This window comes from Bufo gargarizans, chromosome 10, assembly GCF_014858855.1.
Source record: "Bufo gargarizans isolate SCDJY-AF-19 chromosome 10, ASM1485885v1, whole genome shotgun sequence".
In the NCBI taxonomy this organism is placed as follows: Eukaryota; Metazoa; Chordata; class Amphibia; order Anura; family Bufonidae; genus Bufo; species Bufo gargarizans.
In genome coordinates, this window is record NC_058089.1 from 89285747 (window position 1) to 89305006 (window position 19260).

At 44.2% G+C, this 19260-nt stretch overlaps 1 protein-coding gene across 2 annotated transcripts in view; it reads left to right on the plus strand.

The window, feature by feature from the left end:
- The window catches only part of NUTF2 (nuclear transport factor 2), a 36098-nt gene extending 26397 nt beyond the window's left edge, over nucleotides 1-9701 (plus strand). The window contains exon 5 of one of the 2 annotated variants that reach the window (XM_044269626.1): nucleotides 9209-9701. In XM_044269626.1, the coding sequence (XP_044125561.1) occupies nucleotides 9209-9322 (114 nt within the window). In that variant the 3' untranslated portion in view covers nucleotides 9323-9701. Of the gene's footprint in view, nucleotides 1-1829; nucleotides 1956-9208 lie in introns of those variants that run through there. The other variant, XM_044269627.1, reaches the window with a different exon arrangement.
- Nucleotides 9702-19260: the final 9559 nt, after the last annotated feature.

The following is a 19260-nucleotide window of genomic DNA, read 5'->3' on the forward strand; positions in this document are numbered from 1 at the left end:
GTCACATGTGATGAGCGTAGTGACGTCATCATAGAAATGAATGGGTCTGGATTCAGTGCGGGTGCAATGCGTTCAACTCGCGCATTGCACCCGCGTGGAAAATTCACCCGTGTGAAAGGGGCCTAAAAGTACTGGCTGGCCATCACAGCTGTGACAGACCGCTGAAAGCTGTAACTGAGGCCCCTAAAGGACCCTTCGAGGCAGGTGTGAACATGGCCGTACGTGGGACTACTATGTTTTTGTTCTCAAACCAGCATTTTGCTGGAATAGAGGGAAGCTCTAGGAGGTGCAGTTGTCTTTTACTATACATATACATTTACTATACATATACAGTGGTCCCTCAAGATACTGTATTAATCTAATCTGTTCCAAAGCCTCGTAATGTCATCAAAGATGAGAGAAAATGAAGATTTAAGAAAAATAAGCAGATAACTAAAACAGATAAAACTAGTCCTTACATATAATAGCTGACTGTTAATACAGCTATTTTACCAGAGAAGTGGCCTTGATTGGTTGGATCTGACTGAGTAATTGTATGTTGAGTCTGGTAGGGTTGTTTTGATACCAACATTTTGATTTGGTTGCGATACTCGATAACCATTTGATACCACGCATCAGGAGAGACACAAGGTGACTAAAAAAAATGTCGAATTGCGCGATTTTATTTTTCTGTTCACCGCATAAGACATTTCTTTTCGGACGTAGCGATATGTAATATGTTTATTTATATATTTTATATGTAACATTGGGAGAGGGGGGGGGGGATTTATACTTTTTTTTAATTTTATTTATTTTTACTTTTTATTTAGTTAAAGTAAAACCAGAACCTGGATCTTTTAATCCCTTGTCCTATTCACCCTGACAGAGATCTATCAGGGTGAATAGGACTTCGCACTCTCCCTGCTGCCCTGTGCATAGTACACACAGCAGCAGAGATTACCATGGCAGCCAGGGCTTCAGTACTTCAGTAGCATCCTAGCTGCCATGGTAACCGATCGGAGCCCCAGGATTACACTGCTGGGGCTCCGATCAGAATCTTCCACTGTACCACCAATGAGGATGAGGGGAGGGGTCCCTGTTGCTACTGCCACCAATGATTTTAATACTGGGGGGTTGAGGGGAGGGGGGAGGGTGCACTGCACCACCAATGATAATTAACATTTAATACAGGAGGCCGGTGCGGCACCTGAGGGGTTACCTTCTGCTAATCACAGCTCCCTTCCAGCACCCGCCTCCTGGATTTGTATTAAATGTTTTCTTTCATTGGTGGCGCAGTGCGCCACCCCCTCTCCTCACTGGTGGCAGTGGCACAGGGGGGAGGGAGAGAGTGCTTCCTTCTCTGTGCTGCTGAGGAGAACATGGAGCGTGCTGAGAGCAGCGCGCGCCATGTTCTGATACTAGACTGCGCAATAGCGAAGCCTAGTACCGGAAAGAGACAAATCCCGGTATTGAGGTCGATACCAGACAAAAAGTATCGATTGGGTATCAAAAATTTAATACCCAAAACAACCCTAGAGTCTGGTTTCAACTTACGATGGGTCAAAAAAGACCATTGTATATGGAAAATGTGTTATTCTGAGGCCATTGTATCTTGAGGGATCACTGGTACGTGCATGTTTCTGAATTTGTCTAGTTTTTTTATCTACAGCTTTTGTGGTGGGACATTAACCCTCGTCTGTCTTGGCTGTACAACTGCTTGTGTCCTGCTGATTGAAGCCACTACCCTTTACATGAACGTTTCATTCTTTTCTTCTGTCCTGTTGCTTCTCTCATTTCTGTTTAATGTATTTTTTTTATTTGTATTTTTTTCATTCATACCTTCTGCTCAGGCAGATGATGACCAAATCCTGGGATTTCAGCAAATCTTTTTATTGAAATGTTTTAATGGTGCTTGGGTGTGTACCAATGAGGTCTTCAGGCTAGCCCTTCACAACCTTTAAGTGATTCCTGTTCCAGATGAGAGGTGTGTGCTTGCTTTGGTTGATTTGTGACTTGCCTTGAGGGGATAACATTAGTTTGAGGCCTCTTGCACACGACCGTATGTATTTTGCGGTCTGCAAAAAAAAATGGATCCACAAAAAATACAGATGACATCCGCGTGCATTCCGTATTTCGCGGAATGGAACAGCTGGCCGCTAATAGAACAGTAATGCGGACAATAATAGGACATGTTCTCTTTTTTTTTTCGGAATGGAAATACGGAAACTGAATGCACACGGAGTAACTTCATTTTTTATTTTTGCGGGCCCGTTGAAGTGAATGGTTCCACATACTGTCCGTAAAAAAACCTTGAATGGACACGAAAAGTAAATACGTTCGTGTGCAAGAGGCTTAAGGCTGTAGCCACCTCCGCATCTAATTTGTCTGGCTTCAGTGTATCTGAAATAAAAAAATATATAAAATAAGTGAAATTGCACATAATCTTAATAATATTATATTGCTTTTTGTCTACAGCTGCTATGCAAGCCTAGATGTCTCTGCGGTAACGGTCCAAAAACATACCCTGCCTGATCCTGCTATATGTCTGTCCCCTACTAAAATATGATTGGTAGGTTAGAGTGAAGTGGAGGGAAGAGGTAAGGCTGGGTTCACATATGCACTTTGAACTCTGGCGGTGAAACAGTCTGCCGGAATTTACTGTATCCGGCATACCTGCCAGCTTTCAGCCAGATGAAAAATACTACACGCAGCATTTATTTTTTTCTTTAAGGCTGGCATATATACCAGAAAGTGGCCGAATCCTGTTACAGTGAATGGAGATCTGGTGGTGCATGTTGGTATGCAGCCAGCCGTCTGTTCCTCCACCAGCAGAGACTGCCGGAGTTCACAGCGCATATGTGAATGTGGCCTAAGGCGGACTGTCTACGCAGGGTTTGCTTGTTCCCAAGGAGAAATAGGTCTGCACAGGAGCTGTATACACACAGCAGCTTTGCAAACTGAAGTAAAATGTATTCAGTGCATTGGAACGATGAAACGCAATGTTTGCAAAGATGGCTGTTCCCTTTTTATGACTGGATTCATGCAGTTTTTGGAGCCAAACACAGGGTGGATACAAAAGAGAGAAGTATGTTATTTTATACTTTACTTTACTTTAAAAAAATACTTCTGTTGGGGTTGTTTCTCTTTCTAGATTGGCAGGGCCTGGCAATGTAAACGTCATCACACCTGGTCCTGTCAGAGTGCAGAGGGTGCGGCAGTTGCAGAGAGAGAAGAGTCTCTAGGTGTAATGGTAACGCCCCCGTTGCTCCTAGAGGCTCATTTGCATACATTAAAACATCATTTTTCTCAGCAATGCGGGCACATATGAACATGGGACCAACACAGATGTCTTCAGCTGCTAAATTGCACATGTAACAGGTCAGCCAGTTTCATAGGTGCAAATCTGCAGACAGATGCCCTTTAAGATGTCCACGGTGTAGCTTAAAAGGGTTATCTGAGACAAAAAAATGCCCCCCCATATGCCTGGGCCCCTCACACTGAATCTACTAACCTGTCTCCCCGCACTGCCGCTGCTGCTTCTCCCCCTGTCTCCCCGCACTGCCGCTGCTGCTTCTCCCCCTGTCTCCCCGCACTGCCGCTGCTGCTTCTCCCCCTGTCTCCCCGCACTGCCGCTGCTGCTTCTCCCCCTGTCTCCCCGCACTGCCGCTGCTGCTTCTCCCCCTGTCTCCCCGCACTGCCGCTGCTGCTTCTCCCCCGTCTCCCCGCACTGCCGCTGCTGCTTCTCCCCTTGTGCCGACACCGGATCTTTTAATCCGCGCACAGGGAGAAGCGTCAGTGCGGGGAACAGGAGTGGCGCGGGGAGCCGGGTAAGTAGATTCAGTGTGAGGGGCCCAGGCATATGGGGGGCATTTTTTTGTCCCGGATAACCGCTTTAATGTATGAGATGAGAACAACTTCATGTTCATGTACTTTGTAACTCATTTTTTATTTTTATAAAAAAAGTAACCTGCCTTTTAGACTTTTGACCCTATGATCAGTCTGTCGGTACTGGGTACTAGTGACTAGGGCTAGACTGATAGAAGTACATATAGAGAGAGATAGATGGAGAATAAATATATATATTATTTTTCCAAAAAAGAGGCAGCACTCCAATGTAAAGGTGATGTGGCCCACTTTATTCCCCTCTGCAACGTTTCAACTGCTCATTGCAGTCTTTCTCAAGCATACATACTGGTGTCAAAATATCCACATTTATACCCACAAAGCCTGCCAGGGAGCAGGAGGAGAGCTGGCGGCAGGGAGCAGGAGGAGAGCTGGCGGCAGGGAGCAGGAGGAGAGCTGGCGGCATGGAGCAGGAGGAGAGCTGGCGGCAGGGAGCAGGAGGAGAGCTGGCGGCAGGGAGCAGGAGGAGAGCTGGCGGCAGGGAGCAGGAGGAGAGCTGGCGGCAGGGAGCAGGAGGAGAGCTGGCGGCAGGGAGCAGGAGGAGAGCTGGCGGCAGGGAGCAGGAGGAGAGCTGGCGGCAGGGAGCAGGAGGAGAGCTGGCGGCAGGGATAATGTGCTGGCAGGTTTAGAGGACCAGTTACCGGGGAGGCAGCTCCACTGCATCTGTAAGAAGGCAGACACAGGGAAGGAGGAGAGGTCTGTAGCACAAACAGCTCTGCTTAAAAGGCTAAGCCTCCACATTGATAGTGTCTCTAAGAGCATTGTAAAACCTTTAGTTTTCATTGGAGGAACACTTTAAATCTATTTTTCCCAGAAGTGGATGTAAGTAATTCTTTTAAGGGAACTGAAAAAGAAAAAGCAACAAAAAAACAAGGCGGACAGTTAAAGGGCATCTGTCAGCAGATTTGTACCCATGACACTGACCTGTTAAATGTGTGCTTGGCAGCTGAAGGCATCTGTGTTGGTCCCATGTTCCTATGTGTCCGCATTGCTGAGAAAAATGATGTTTTAATATATGCAAATGAGCCTCTAGGAGCAATGGGGGCGTTACCGTTACACCTAGGGACTTTGCTCTCTGCATTTGTCACATCCTCTGCCCTTTGATAGGGAAAGGCAGTAAAAAAGTCAGCGGCTGGGCCTCAGAGTCTCTAGGTGTAACGGTAACGCCCACGTTGCTCCTAGAGGCTCATTTGCATACACTAAAACATCACTTTTCTCAGCAATGCGGACACACATGAACATGGGACCAACACAGATGCCTTCAGCTGCCAAGCGCACATGTAACAGGTCAGCTGGTGTCATAGGGACAGATCTGCTGACAGATGCCTTTTAAGGGTTACTTCACATGAGGCAAATTTTGTTGCAGAAATGTCTGATAACCGGTTCCATTCATCTGAATGGGGTTTGCAGAAATCCTTGTGCCTGCCTCCCAGAGAGCCCCATGCAGATCAATGAAGCTGATTTTTAGTTTCAGAAATTACTAGAACACAATCTGCTGCACGTGGCAGCACCTTAAGACATTACAGAATAAATGCTGGTTAGTGAGAACTGGTTCAGTGTGGTGACTGGTGAAGGGATTCTGTGGGAGATGGATTTGCTCAACTCTTCTTGCAGGTAATGGATAAAGAGTTGTATAAACCGGAGTGCTGTATTTTCATGTGTTCACATGATACACGTATTGATTGATCTCTTGCCGACTGCCCGTTGACTGTATGCGTCCAAGAGGTCAGCACATTCTGTGTATAGAGATCAGGAAGTGGCCATGCCGCTTCCTGCCCGGACCCAGCGGGAGTCTCATCGCTTTAGGCACACCCTTGCAGAGTCAGCAGCTGCATGCTGATCACACAGCGGCAGGGACCCCGCTGTCAGCGACTTCGGAGCATGCCATAGGGAAAGCGGGGACAATCCTTGCCTTCCCTGTCACAGTATACAGGTCCTTCTAAAAAAAAATTAGCATATTGTGATAAAGTTCATTATTTTCTGTAATGTACTGATAAACATTAGACTTTCATATATTTTAGATTCATTACACACCAACTGAAGTAGTTCAAGCCTTTTATTGTTTTAATATTGATGATTTTGGCATACAGCTCATGAAAACCCAAAATTCCTATCTAAAAGAATTAGCATATCATGAAAAGGTTCTCTAAACGAGCTATTAACCTAATCATCTGAATCAACTAATTAACTCTAAACACCTGCAAAAGATTCCTGAGGCTTTTAAAAACTCCCAGCCTGGTTCATTACTCAAAACCGCAATCATGGGTAAGACTGCCGACCTGACTGCTGTCCAGAAGGCCATCATTGACATCCTCAAGCAAGAGGGTAAGACACAGAAAGAAATTTCTGAACGAATAGGCTGTTCCCAGAGTGCTGTATCAAGGCACCTCAGTGGGAAGTCTGTGGGAAGGAAAAAGTGTGGCAGAAAACACTGCACAACGAGAAGAGGCGACCGGGCCCTGAGGAAGAATGTGGAGAAGGACCGATTCCAGACCTTGGGGGACCTGCGGAAGCAGTGGACTGAGTCTGGAGTAGAAACATCCAGAGCCACCGTGTACAGGCGTGTGCAGGAAATGGGCTACAGGTGCCGCATTCCCCAGGTCAAGCCACTTTTGAACCAGAAACAGCGGCAGAAGCGCCTGACCTGGGCTACAGAGAAGCAGCACTGGACTGTTGCATGTCATTCGGAAATCAAGGTGCCAGAGTCTGGAGGAAGACTGGGGAGAGGGAAATGCCAAAATGCCTGAAGTCCAGTGTCAAGTACCCACAGTCAGTGATGGTCTGGGGTGCCATGTCAGCTGCTGGTGTTGGTCCACTGTGTTTTATCAAGGGCAGGGTCAATGCAGCTAGCTATCAGGAGATTTTGGAGCACTTCATGCTTCAATCTGCTGAAAAGCTTTATGGAGATGAAGATTTCATTTTTCAGCACGACCTGGCACCTGCTCACAGTGCCAAAACCACTGGTAAATGGTTTACTGACCATGGTATTACTGTGCTCAATTGGCCTGCCAACTCTCCTGACCTGAACCCCATAGAGAATCTGTGGGATATTGGGAAGAGAAAGTTGAGAGACGCAAGACCCAACACTCTGGATGAGCTTAAGGCCGCTATCGAAGCATCCTGGGCCTCCATAACACCTCAGCAGTGCCACAGGCTGATTGCCTCCATGCCACGCCGCATTGAAGCAGTCATTTCTGCAAAAGGATTCCCGACCAAGTATTGAGTGCATAACTGAACATAATTATTTGAAGGTTGACTTTTTTGCATTAAAAACACTTTTCTTTTATTGGTCGGATGAAATATGCAAATTTTTTGAGATATGAAATTTTGATTTTCATGAGCTGTATGTCAAAATCATCAATATTAAAACAATAAAAGGCTTGAACTACTTCAGTTGGTGTGTGATGCATCTAAAATATATGAAAGTCTAATGTTTATCAGTACATTACAGAAAATAATGAACTTTATCACAATATGCTAATTTTTTTAGAAGGACCTGTACACAGCACTCATTGAGCGCTGTGTATACAGATCAGTAAGCGGCAATCCTGCATCCTGCTCCGTTCCTAGCGTCTTCACAAGCTGGTCGGTCTACTATGTCAGCCCCAGTTACAGGGGAAATTGACTGAATGGTGGGTACAAAGTGTAAAATGAAGAAAATAAAAAATAAAAAAATTATAAAAGCCACGCCACCGCATATTCTAGCCCCATCCCCAGCCAACATAACTCATTCATACCATATATCAAAAAGACTGTTGTGGAAGCAACGAAAAATAAAGACATGCAAACACTTTTTCGCCTTTTACATATTTTCTGGTTGTAAAGGCTTGGGTAGGGTGGTTACTCTCCTTAAGGTGACCAGTCTTGTATGGAGACTTACTGGAAATACTCCATAGGATTGGCAATGTTCCATGGGGGAGCGTAAATGCAAAGAGGTATCTGCTAAGGAAGAGGACCATCTCGCTGGCACCACCTCATGGAAGTGGCTCCCTGTTTAAACTGATGGTCTATCCTCTGGATAGATCATCAGCATCTGATCGGTGGGGGTCCGACACCCGGGCCCCCCGGCGATAAGCTGTTTGAGAAGGCAGCGCCGCGGCCTTCTCACTGTTTACTGCTGGCCCAGTGACATCATGACTAGTATCACTGGCCTGGGTGGGGCTAAGCTCTGTTCACGTGAATGGAGCTTGGCCACGCCCAGGCCACTGATATTAGTCGCTGGAGCGCCGCTTCCTTCTCAAACAGCTGATTGGTGGGGGTCCCATGTGTCGGACCCCCGCCGATCAGATGCTGATGATCTATCCAGAGGATAGACCATCAGTTTAAACAAACTGCAGAACCCCTTTAAAATATATGTCCTCCAAGGAGGTCTTTCCAAAGTTTCAGCAAACATCGAGAGACTTACTTCGCCTCTATCACGTGTCACTTTGTATATTCACATAAATTACTGATTCAAAATACTAAGCCGAACTCTGCTTCGGGCCTCAAGGAAGCCGATTTCCGCTTCGTATTTTTTAATTGGTAATTTATGCGATTAAGCAAAGTTATACGTGATGGAGGCGATACGACATAAGTCTTGTGGTATTTGCCGAAACTTCAGAAAGACCTCCGTGAAGGCAATACATTTTACAGTAGGACAGAGCCAATATTCTTAACCTAGTTTTTAAAAGAATTGGGTCTGGAAAGATACAGCAATCCGAATCCGATTTGTTCAACCCTAGCTATAATCATAGGGAGCCACTTCCAAGAGGTGGCGCTAGCGAGATGGCTCTCTTCCTTCAGGTTATTAAAAAATTATATATATATCTATCTCTCTATATAGTGTGTGTGTTAAAATGAAAAAAATAACCAAAAAAGGTGGGAAAATGATTTGCATAACAGAACCGAAAAAGACTTATTGCTTTCAAAGACGCATAGAAACATAGAATGTGTCGGCAGATGAGAACCATTTGGCCCATCTAGTCTGCCCAATATACTGAATACTATGGATAGCCCCTGGCCCTATCTTATATGAAGGATGGCCTTATGCCTATCCCATGCATGCTTAAACTCCTTCACTGTATTTGCAGCTACCACTTCTGCAGGAAGGCTATTCCATGCATCCACTACTCTCTCAGTAAAGTAATACTTCCTGATATTACTTTTAAACCTTTTCCCCTCTAATTTAAAACTATGTCCTCTTGTAGCAGTTTTTCTTCTTTTAAATATTCTTTCCTCTTTTACCTTGTTGATTCCCTTTATGTATTTAAAAGTTTCTATCATATCCCCTCTGTCTCGTCAGTAGGCTCCCGCATTTCAATGCTTAATCTGTTGTCTTTTCTTGCAGGCCGATGACGACCCAGTTATTGGATTTCATCAAATGTTTCTACTAAAGAACGTACAAGATTCCTGGGTCTGCACAAACGATATGTTCCGGCTAGCGCTGCATAACTTTGGCTGAATTACCTCAAGAAGAGACGGAATAATACTTATTTGCCCTTTTTTTTTTTTTTTTTTTTTTTATCATTTTATTTAATTTTTTTCCTTTTTCTTTCACGTCTACAAAGGATTTGCCATATCCACAGAACTATACAAACACCATACACTGTTTAGCAGTTGAAAGCTTTTACAACTGGGCATGAAAGTATTAAGCCTGATGCAGCCTAGTTACTGGAGAGCGGCTGTTAATTGTATACTGGCCACATACGCCTGACCTTCGGAGTTGTTTTGCATTTACCAGTGTCCAAGCATTTGGCTTTTGAATTGGATTGCTTTTTATGTAAGTTCATTTACTTAGTGATCCAAAGAAATTGGAAATAAAAGAAAAAAGGCCCCATTGACTCGGCTTGTCGGTGCATTTTATATATTTTTTTTATATTCCTTAAGTTCCAATGGATCGACAAAGGCCGTTTCCACACCAAGTCTTATTTTAGTGCGAATTATTCTTTGTCAGTGAAGAAAGGGTTGATGTCATCTCTTCCATTCACGTCAACGATGCTGTCTGTGCAGACAGTAGATCTGCACTAAAATCTCACTAGTGGTAAAACGGCTGCTTTATGGGAATTGGTTGGTGATTTCTGATATTTTTTAATTTATTTATTTTTGGGCCAATTATTGGGAACAAATGTTCACAGGAACGCTCATTCCCGATAATTGGCCTATATAATTGTGTCGCCCATTAGCCAATGAATAAGCGAACGCTTGTTTGACGGCTGATTTGCATCTTTCATAAGGATGAAAGATAATCAGGCAGCACATGTCCCTGTGTAGTCAGGGAAGTGCTGCCGATAATTAATAGAACTGACTTAGGCCGGGGTCACATCTGCACTTATAACTCCGGCAGTCTGTTCCAGTGGAGGACCAGACTGACAGAATTCACTGTATCCAGAAGCATTTTTTTGTCCGGCCAAAAGCCGACATCTGTGCCGGACAGTGGCTGCGTCACATTACAGTGAATGGGGATCTAGCAGTGCACGGTTGTATCCAGCTATACCAGATACAGTGAACTCTGCCAGTCTGTTTCGGTGGATGAACAGTTAAAAGATGTAAACTAGAATATGCCCCCCTGTCTAATAGGTGCGGGTCCCAGAGGTGGGACCCGCACCTATCTCTAAAATGAAGCCTCTTACACGAGGCTGGCAAAGTGGTGGCTGGCGGTGCCGGTTGCGGCCACCGCCAAGCCTTCCTATTGGCCATCCGAAAAGAGCCGAGCGGTACACTTGGCAATTTCAAAATCCCCATAGAAATGAATAGGAGCTCACTGCACTCAAGTGAATGTGACTGAGCTGCGATACCAAGCATAGCCGCTATACATTGGACCAAGCTGTGCTTGGTGAGCTCAGATAAGGCCACGGCGCCGTACGTTGTATAGGCCATGGCGCTACTGAGTGTGCTGGTGCCTTCTCAAACAGCTGATCGTTCCTGGGTGTCAGACCCCCACCAGTCAGATTCTGATTACCTATCCTGAGGATAGATAACCAGTTGTAAAGGCTTTGAAAACCTTTTTAAAAGCACAGATGTGAGCAACCTCTCATACTCGCTTAGCGTCGGACTGTGTAATAGGCTGATGCAAACGAGCAGAGTAGATGTGTTTATTGTCCATTGTCTCTTATCCTGACCGAATAAACAGCGGTGTAATAGGGCCCTTTGAGAATGTGAAGCTAAATGTGGCAGTAAGGCTCACTATTTATTAATGGCTTTTTATTTAATTTTTTTTGTGTCCACCAAATCCACATGTTAGGGGACAGTCTGTAGCAGGGGTACTCAAGTACTTTTTGTAAAGGTCCACATACCCGAGTCTGCTGTACAATGAAGGTCTGACCTGCAAAATAAGGAGGGACAACACCATTGTCGTGTAGTGCTGTATGTATGTGTGTGTGTATAGGTGTGTGTGTATATAATATAATATATATATGTGTGTGTGTGTAATCAAATCGTAAGAATGTCCTTTCAGTGCCCCTAACAATATTGATGCCTCTCAGACAGTGTAATAGTATGATATCCCTTTAGTGCTCCACAGAGTATATCCCTAAGTGCATCCTCACAGCAGGGTGATTCCTTAATGCACCTGCCGCATTGCGATGCCTCCTTAGTTCCTCCCCACAGAGTATGAATGCCCTAAGTGCCCCTTCACAGTTGTAATGCCCTCTCTGTGCCCACTTCATAGTAATAATCCCCATTGTGCCCACTTCATAGTAATAATCCCCATTGTGCCCACTTTATAGTAATAATGCCCTCAGTGTACTGTGCCCCCTCCAGAGTCGAAATGCCCATTGTGCCCACTCTGTTAAAAAAAAAAAAAAAAAAAACACTTACGCTTTCCCTTTCTGCTATTGAGATCCGTCATAGGATGTCATATTTGCATACTAAAAGTCTTATTGCTAAAATACAATGTCCGACTACATAAAAAGGAATATATACACATAGTAACATAGTACACAAGGCCGAAAAAAATACATTTGTCCATCCAGTTCAACCTATTATCCTGCAAGTTGATCCAGAGGAAGGCAAAAAAAAAAAACTGTGAGGTAGAAGCCAATTTTCCCCACTTAATGGGGGAAAAATTCCTTCCCGACTCCATTCAGGCAATCAGATAACTCCCTGGATCAACGACTCCTCTCTAGTAGCTATAGCCTGTAATATTATTACACTCCAGAAATACATCCAGGCCCCTCTTGAATTCCTTTATTGTTCTCACCATCACCACCTCCTCAGGCAGAGAGTTCCATATTCTCACTGCTCTTACCGTAAAGAATCCTCTTCTATGTTTGTGTACAAACCTTCTTTCCTCCAGACGCAGAGGATGTCCCCTCGTCACAGTCACAGTCCTGGGGATAAATAGATGATGGGAGAGATCTCTGTACTGTCCCCTGATATATTTATTCATAGTAATTAGATCTCCCCTCAGTCGTCTTTTTTCTAAAGTGAATAACCCTAATGTTGATAATCTTTCAGGGTACTGTAGTTGCCCCATTCCAGTTATTACTTTAGTTGCCCTCCTCTGAACCCTCTCCAGCTCTGCTATGTCTGCCTTGTTCACAGGAGCCCAGAACTGTACACAGTACTCCATGTGTGGTCTGACTAGCGATTTGTAAAGTGGTAGGACTATGTTCTCATGACTGGCATCTATACCCCTTTTGATGCAACCCTTTAGCTTATTGGCCTTGGCAGAAGCTGCCTGACACTGGTTTTTACTGCTTAGTTTGCTGTTGATTAAAATTCCTAGATCCTTTTCCATGTCAGTGTTACCCAGTGTTTTACCATTTAGTATGTACGGGTGACTTGCATTATTCCTTCCCATGTGCATAACCTTACATTTGTCAGTGTTAAACCTCATCTGCCACTTATCTGCCCAAGCCTCCAGTCTATCCAGATCCCTCTGTAGTAGTATACTGTCCTCTTCCGTGTTAATTACTTTACACAGTTTAGTGTCATCTGCAAAAAATTATATTTTACTGTGCAAGCCTTCTACAAGATCATTAATAAATATATTGAAGAGAATAGGGCCCAATACTGACCCCTGAGGTTATTTGCTTGTTTTCATTGAGATCCTCCAAGATAGCATCTCTTAGAAAACCTTCAAACAGTTTACCCACAACAGATGTTAAACTTACCGGCCTATAGTTTCCGGGGTCTGTTTTTGCACCCTTTTTGAATATTGGCACCACATTTGCTATGCGCCAATCCTGTGGAACACTCCCTGTCAGTATAGAGTCTGTAAATATCAGAAATATGGGTCTGGCTATGACATTACTTAATTCTCTTAGGATACGGGGGTGTATGCCATCCGGTCCTGGCGATTTGTCTATTTAAATCTTTTTAAATCGCTGATGTACTTCTTCCTGGGTCAGGCAGGGCACTTTTTTAATGGGGAATTTACTTTTACATTCTGCATTTCATCTGACAGTTTATTTTCCTCTGTGAATACAGTGGAGAAAAAAATATTTAATAGCTTTGCTTTCTCCTCGTCGCTCTCTGCAACTCCCCCCTCCGACACCTTCAGATTTATACTTTTTGCCATTTATATAATTGAAGAACATGTTAGGGTTAGTTTTGCTCTTTGGCAATTAATCTCTCGGTCTTTTATTTGTTTTTTACATATTCTATTTTTTTCCTGTTTTAGTGATTTAAATGATTTATTTTTGTCATTTATGGCCTTCTTTACAGTTCTATTTATCCACATTGGTTTCTTCTTGTTCCTTAACCTTTTTTTCCCATACGGTATGTACCTCTCACAATTAGATTTTAGGATGCTTTTAAAAATATCCCATTTTGTGGCTGTATTTTTATTTTTGAGGACTTTGTCCCAGTTAGTTACGCATATGGCCTCTTAGTTGGCTAAAGTTTGCTTTTTTCAAGTTTGGTATTTTTGTTCCTCCCTGTAGAAACGCTTGTTTGAAGGGTAATAGGAAGGTTATTACTTTGTGGTCACCATTTCCCAGGTGTCCCCCAACCTGCACATCTGTTGCTCTGTCAGGCCTATTGGTTAATACTAAGTCCAGTATGGCCGTCCCTCTAGTCGGGTCCTGAACCAGTTGGGAAAGGTAATTGTCTTTGGTTATTGCCAAGAACCTGTTTCCCTTATGAGATATACAAGTTTCAGTTTCCCAGTCTATATCTGGGTAGTTGAAGTCCCCCATAATAACCACCTCATTATGATTTGCCGCCTCGTCTATCTCGTTTAGTAGTAGATTTTCTGTGGACTGTGGTATATTAGGTGGTTTATAATAAACTCCTATTAGTATTTTTATTATTATTTTTGCCTCCATGTATTTCTACCCACAGTGACTCCACATGTTCATGTCCCTCACTTATATCTTCTCGGACTGTGGGCTTTAGACAGGACTTTACATAAAGGCAGACCCCTCCCCCTCTCCGGTTTTGGCGATTCTTTCTAAACAGACTGTAACCTTGTACATTATCTGCCCAGTCATAGCTATCATCCAGCCATGTCTCAGTTATTCCCACTATGTCATAGTCGTCCTCACACATCACTAATTCCAGCTCCCCAGTTTTATTAGTCAGGCTCCTGGCATTAGTATACATACAGTCGTGGCCAAAAGTTTTGAGAATTACATAAATATTGAAAATTGGAAAAGTTGCTGATTAAGTTTTATTAATAGCAATTTGCATATACTCCAGAATGTTATGAAGAATGATAAGATGAATTGCATAGTACTTCTTTGCCATGAAAATTAACTTAATCCCAAAAAAATCTTTCCACTGTTTTAATTGCTGTTATTAAAGGACCTGCTGAGATCATTTCAGTAATCGTCTTGTTAACTCAGGTGAGAATGTTGACTAGCACAAGGCTGGAGATCATTATGTCAGGCTGATTGGGTTAAAATGGCAGACTTGACCTGTTAAAAGGAGGGTGATGCTTGAAATCGTTGTTCTTCCATTGTTAACCATGGTGACCTGCAAAGAAACGCGTGCAGCCATCATTGCATTGCATAAAAATGGCTTCACAGGCAAGGATATTGTGGCTACTAAGATTGCACCTCAATCAACAATTTATAGGATCATCAAGAACTTCAAGGAAAAAGGTTCAATTCTTGTTACAAAGGCTTCAGGGCGTCCAAGAAAGTCCAGCAAGCGCCAGGATCGTCTCCTAAAGATGATTCAGCTGCGGGATCGGAGTGCCACCAGTGCAGAGCTTGCTCAGGAATGGCAGCAGTGCGTGTAATTATATTTCACTACATCACAGAAACAAAGATCTAAAAGCAGTTTAGCAGCAAACTTTGTGAAAACTAATATTTGTGTCATTCTCAAAACTTTTGGCCACGACTGTACAATTAAGATGTTTATGTATATTTTTTACCCTACACCTTTCCTTCTGAACTGTTCTAGTCCCTCCTTCCATTCCTCCCCCAGTCCCACTACCTCGCCCCCAGTCTCTATCTGCACTATCTTCCCATCCTATAATGTAATTGTTATCCCACGGCAGATACAGCCTTTAAATGTCTCCTCCTGCTGCAGTATGTTTAGCACGAAAATCGCTAGTAGTAGAGTGTAAGCTAGATTTCTATGTAAAAAGGTCCTATTCTCTGATGCTAATAAGGTATGGACAACTATCGCGGTAACGTCCCTATATTTAGAAATTGCGGAGTGGATTAATACATGGACACTGCTTTCACGTCCCAATCAATGTTCTTACCAGAAGGTTGTAGGTAGGGTACGCATTTTGTATATCCTCTCCGATTCCTTCTTATTGATGTGCTCTACTAGATCCCCCCCGCCACCTGTAGAGAACAAGCTCAACACCCATAAACTTAACCCTAAGTTCACACCTGAGCGTTTTACAGCGCGTTCCTACGCGCTGTAAAACGCTCAACAAGGAGAAACCAATGCTTCCCTATGGGAATGGTTCTCACCTGGGCGTTTTACAGCGCGTACGATCGCGCTGTAAAACGCCCGACGCTCAAACAAGTTCTTGAGCTTTTTTTGGGGGGGTTTGTCGCGCGTTCCCGCACATAGATATTCGGGAACGCGCGACAATGTGTGCACGCCTGTCTCTGTATGCGCGATTGTAAACGCCTGTACAATCGCGCATACAGAGCGCTCGTTTCAGAACGCTCAGGTCTGAACCCAGGGTTAGGCCTGTTGGATTCCGCTGATGATGATGATTCTGGAAATGGGCTGATAAGCTATGGGTTTCCAGTCCTTTTTTTTTTTTTTTATGTTACGAATATGCTCTCCAACTCTTACTTTTAAACTTTCTCAAAGTCCTACCCACATACTGTAGGTATATAACACCTGCACTTTCACAGGAAATATGTCCTTTTATTTTACATTCTTTCTCTCCAACATTAGATTTGACTGTTTCTTTTTTATGGAGTTTCTTTTCTTCTTTTGACCTGTTTTTACATGCATTACAAAAACCGCACCATGTAAATGCTTCGTGCAGTAAGTCCGGTTCTTTACGCAGACAACTATGTACCGTCTTATCCTTGATGGTGGGAGCTTTCTTAAATATAAAACACCACTCTTGTATATTGGTTACCCAATTGTGCGGATCCACCAGTGTGTGTGTATATATATATATATATATCTCTATCTCCATACATATTATATATTTTTTTTTACATTTCCTTTAGGGCTCATGCACACGAACGCAATTTTCTCCCGTTTCCGCACCGTTTTTTTTTTTTACAGGGCCGTATGCGGAACCTTTTATTTCAATGGGGCTTGAAAATAAAAGGAAACAAGTCCGTGTCCCTATGTCTGCATGTCTGTTCCACAAAACAAAAAAATTATAAGATGCCCTATTCTTGTCCGTTTTGCGGACAAGAGCAGGCATTGTTACAATGGATCTGCAAAAAAAAAAAAAAATGGATGTCACGCGGTTGTCATCTTTTTTTTTTTTACGGATCCGTGTTTTGTGTACTGCAAAATGCATACGGTTGTGTGCATGATTCCCTTAGGCCCCTTTCACACGGGCAAGTTTTCCGCGCGGGTGCAATGCGTGAGGTGAACGCATTGCACCCGCACTGAATCCGGACCCATTCATTTCTATGGGGCTGTGCACATGAGGTGTGATTTTCGGCAACACACCCGCATCTTATCCGGGCAAAAAAACATGACGCCTGTGTGAAAGAGGCCTAACCCTGCTTTCACACCTGAGCGTTTCTCAAACGCGTGTTTTTGTGATTTGTGCACGTTTTTTGTAATAATAAACGCGCGTTTGTGTGATTGACTGCAGTGTCCTATGGCCACAAACGCGCGTCAAAACGCCCCAAAGAAGCTCAAGTACTTGATTATGCGTCGGGCGTTTTACAGCGCGATCGTACGCGCTGTAAAACGCCCAGGTGAGAACCATTCCCATAGGGAAGCATTGGTTTTCATGTGTTGAGCGTTTTACAGCGCGTTTGAACGCGCTGTAAAACGCTCAGGTGTGAACTTAGGGTTAAAGGGGTTCTGCACTTTCAATTAACTGATGATCTATCCTCTGGATAGATCATCAGCTTCTGATCGGCCGGGGTCCGACACCCGGGACCCCCGCCGATCAGCTGTTTGAGAAGGCAGCAGCGCCGCGGCCTTCTCACTGTTTACCGCCAGGCCGCCCGCCCACTGACGTCACGACTTGTATCAACTAGAGTGGGCGCGGCTAACGTGAACTCAAGTGAACAGAGCTTAGCCGCACCCACTCTAGTTGATACAAGTCGTGATGTCAGTGGGCGGGCGGCCTGGCGGTAAACAGTGAGAAGGCCGCGGCACCGCTGCTTTCTCAAACAGCTGATCGGCGGGGGTCCCGGGTGTCGGACCCAGCCGATCAGAAGCTGATGATCTATCCAGAGGATAGATCATCAGTTATTTGAAAGTGCAGAACCCCTTTAAGGTTCTGCACTTTGGGACATCAGAACAAGGTTTTGTGCAAATCGTTTAAAGAGGTTTTCTCCCAAGGATCGGTGATACGTGTCTGATCACGGGGGACTTCACTCATCACTAGAACAGCGTTACCGAGCCCTCGCTGTGTGACTGCAGAGAGGAGGAGATTGAACGATGGTTGAGCATGAGCAATGTCTCTGGGGTTAGCGGATGAGAATAATCATGGGAATTATAGTCCTTTATGTTAGTAATCCTACCCACAGCAATCCCTGATGACCTCAGAACAACAGTGCTGCCAAGACCTAAGCAAGATAAAGAACTACTGTGCCTCTGAGTGCTGGTGACATGGCGAGCAGTCAAAGCTACTTTTCTGTATTATTCATAAACTCTAAAAACCCTTTAGGATACAGTCACATGGCGTAAATGCTGAGCTTTTCTGCAGCGGAAAGTAGAGGAAATTTTAGCAAATATCATCCATGTGCTCCGAAATGCGTCCGTGTAGAAATCCTGACATAACTTGACACCCGCAGCATTTCAGTTTATGTTGCGTATTACACCCTTCGCAATGAAGACCTACAGTATTTCTGTATCAAAAGCCACACTGCTTGGTTCAAATTTTGCCTCTGTGGATTTTGGTCCAGAAAAACTGCAGATTTTCCACTGCGGACTTGCTACGCGTGGCTGTCCCTTCAGTCCGCTCTCCCATGGGAGTATTCCGGCCAGTAATTGTAACCCACATCTAGGAGTGATTCCAGGCCCTGGCAGAGGTACGAGTATTTCTTTTAGTCCTCACGACAATATTTTTCAAGGAGAACGCACTGACTCCTTTCTATAGGGCCATGCACATAATCCGTATTTTTTGTGGCTCAGTGCAACCGTTCCGCAAATGATAGAACATGTCCTATTCTGGTCCTCATTGTAGATGAGAATAGTCATTTCTACGGAATGCAAACTGAAGGGATCTGCGTTTTGCAGACCGGAATAAGCTTGTGTGCAAGAGGCCTCGTATTTTTTTTCTCTGCAGCTCCCATTCCTGGACGGATTTGAAATACTGAGGCATGAAAACGGCCTAATTCTGCAAAGTGAATACATTTTTACGGAGACATACCTGGGTGCCAGTAGAAAGGTATAGGAGCAGATTTATCATAGTCACAACTGCACGGGATGTTTTTTCAACGGCACTGGTGCAAACGTTTCACGCCCCCAGTTTTTAGTTCAGGCGCACGGACTGCCAGATGCTGCACCTAATTTATGGCGAGGCGTACACTGGGTTATGATAAATCTGTCCCATGGTATCTTTACCATCGTGTGCCTCAGATTCAATATGGAGATTTAGCGCGTTGGATATCATATACTGTAAAGCTGACAGAAGAAAGGGAAAAAAAAAAATCACACTGTTCCATCAGGCCTTAGGCTTTATTAGCACCCGTGGCCATGCTGTGGCCTGCAAAATGCGTGCTGCAGTGCACGAACACCGTCCGTGGGGCAGCCTCAGCCGATCGCCAAAAGATAGGACGCGTTTTATCTTTTTGCGGAACGGATGTACGGGACGAAACCCCACGGAAGCACTCC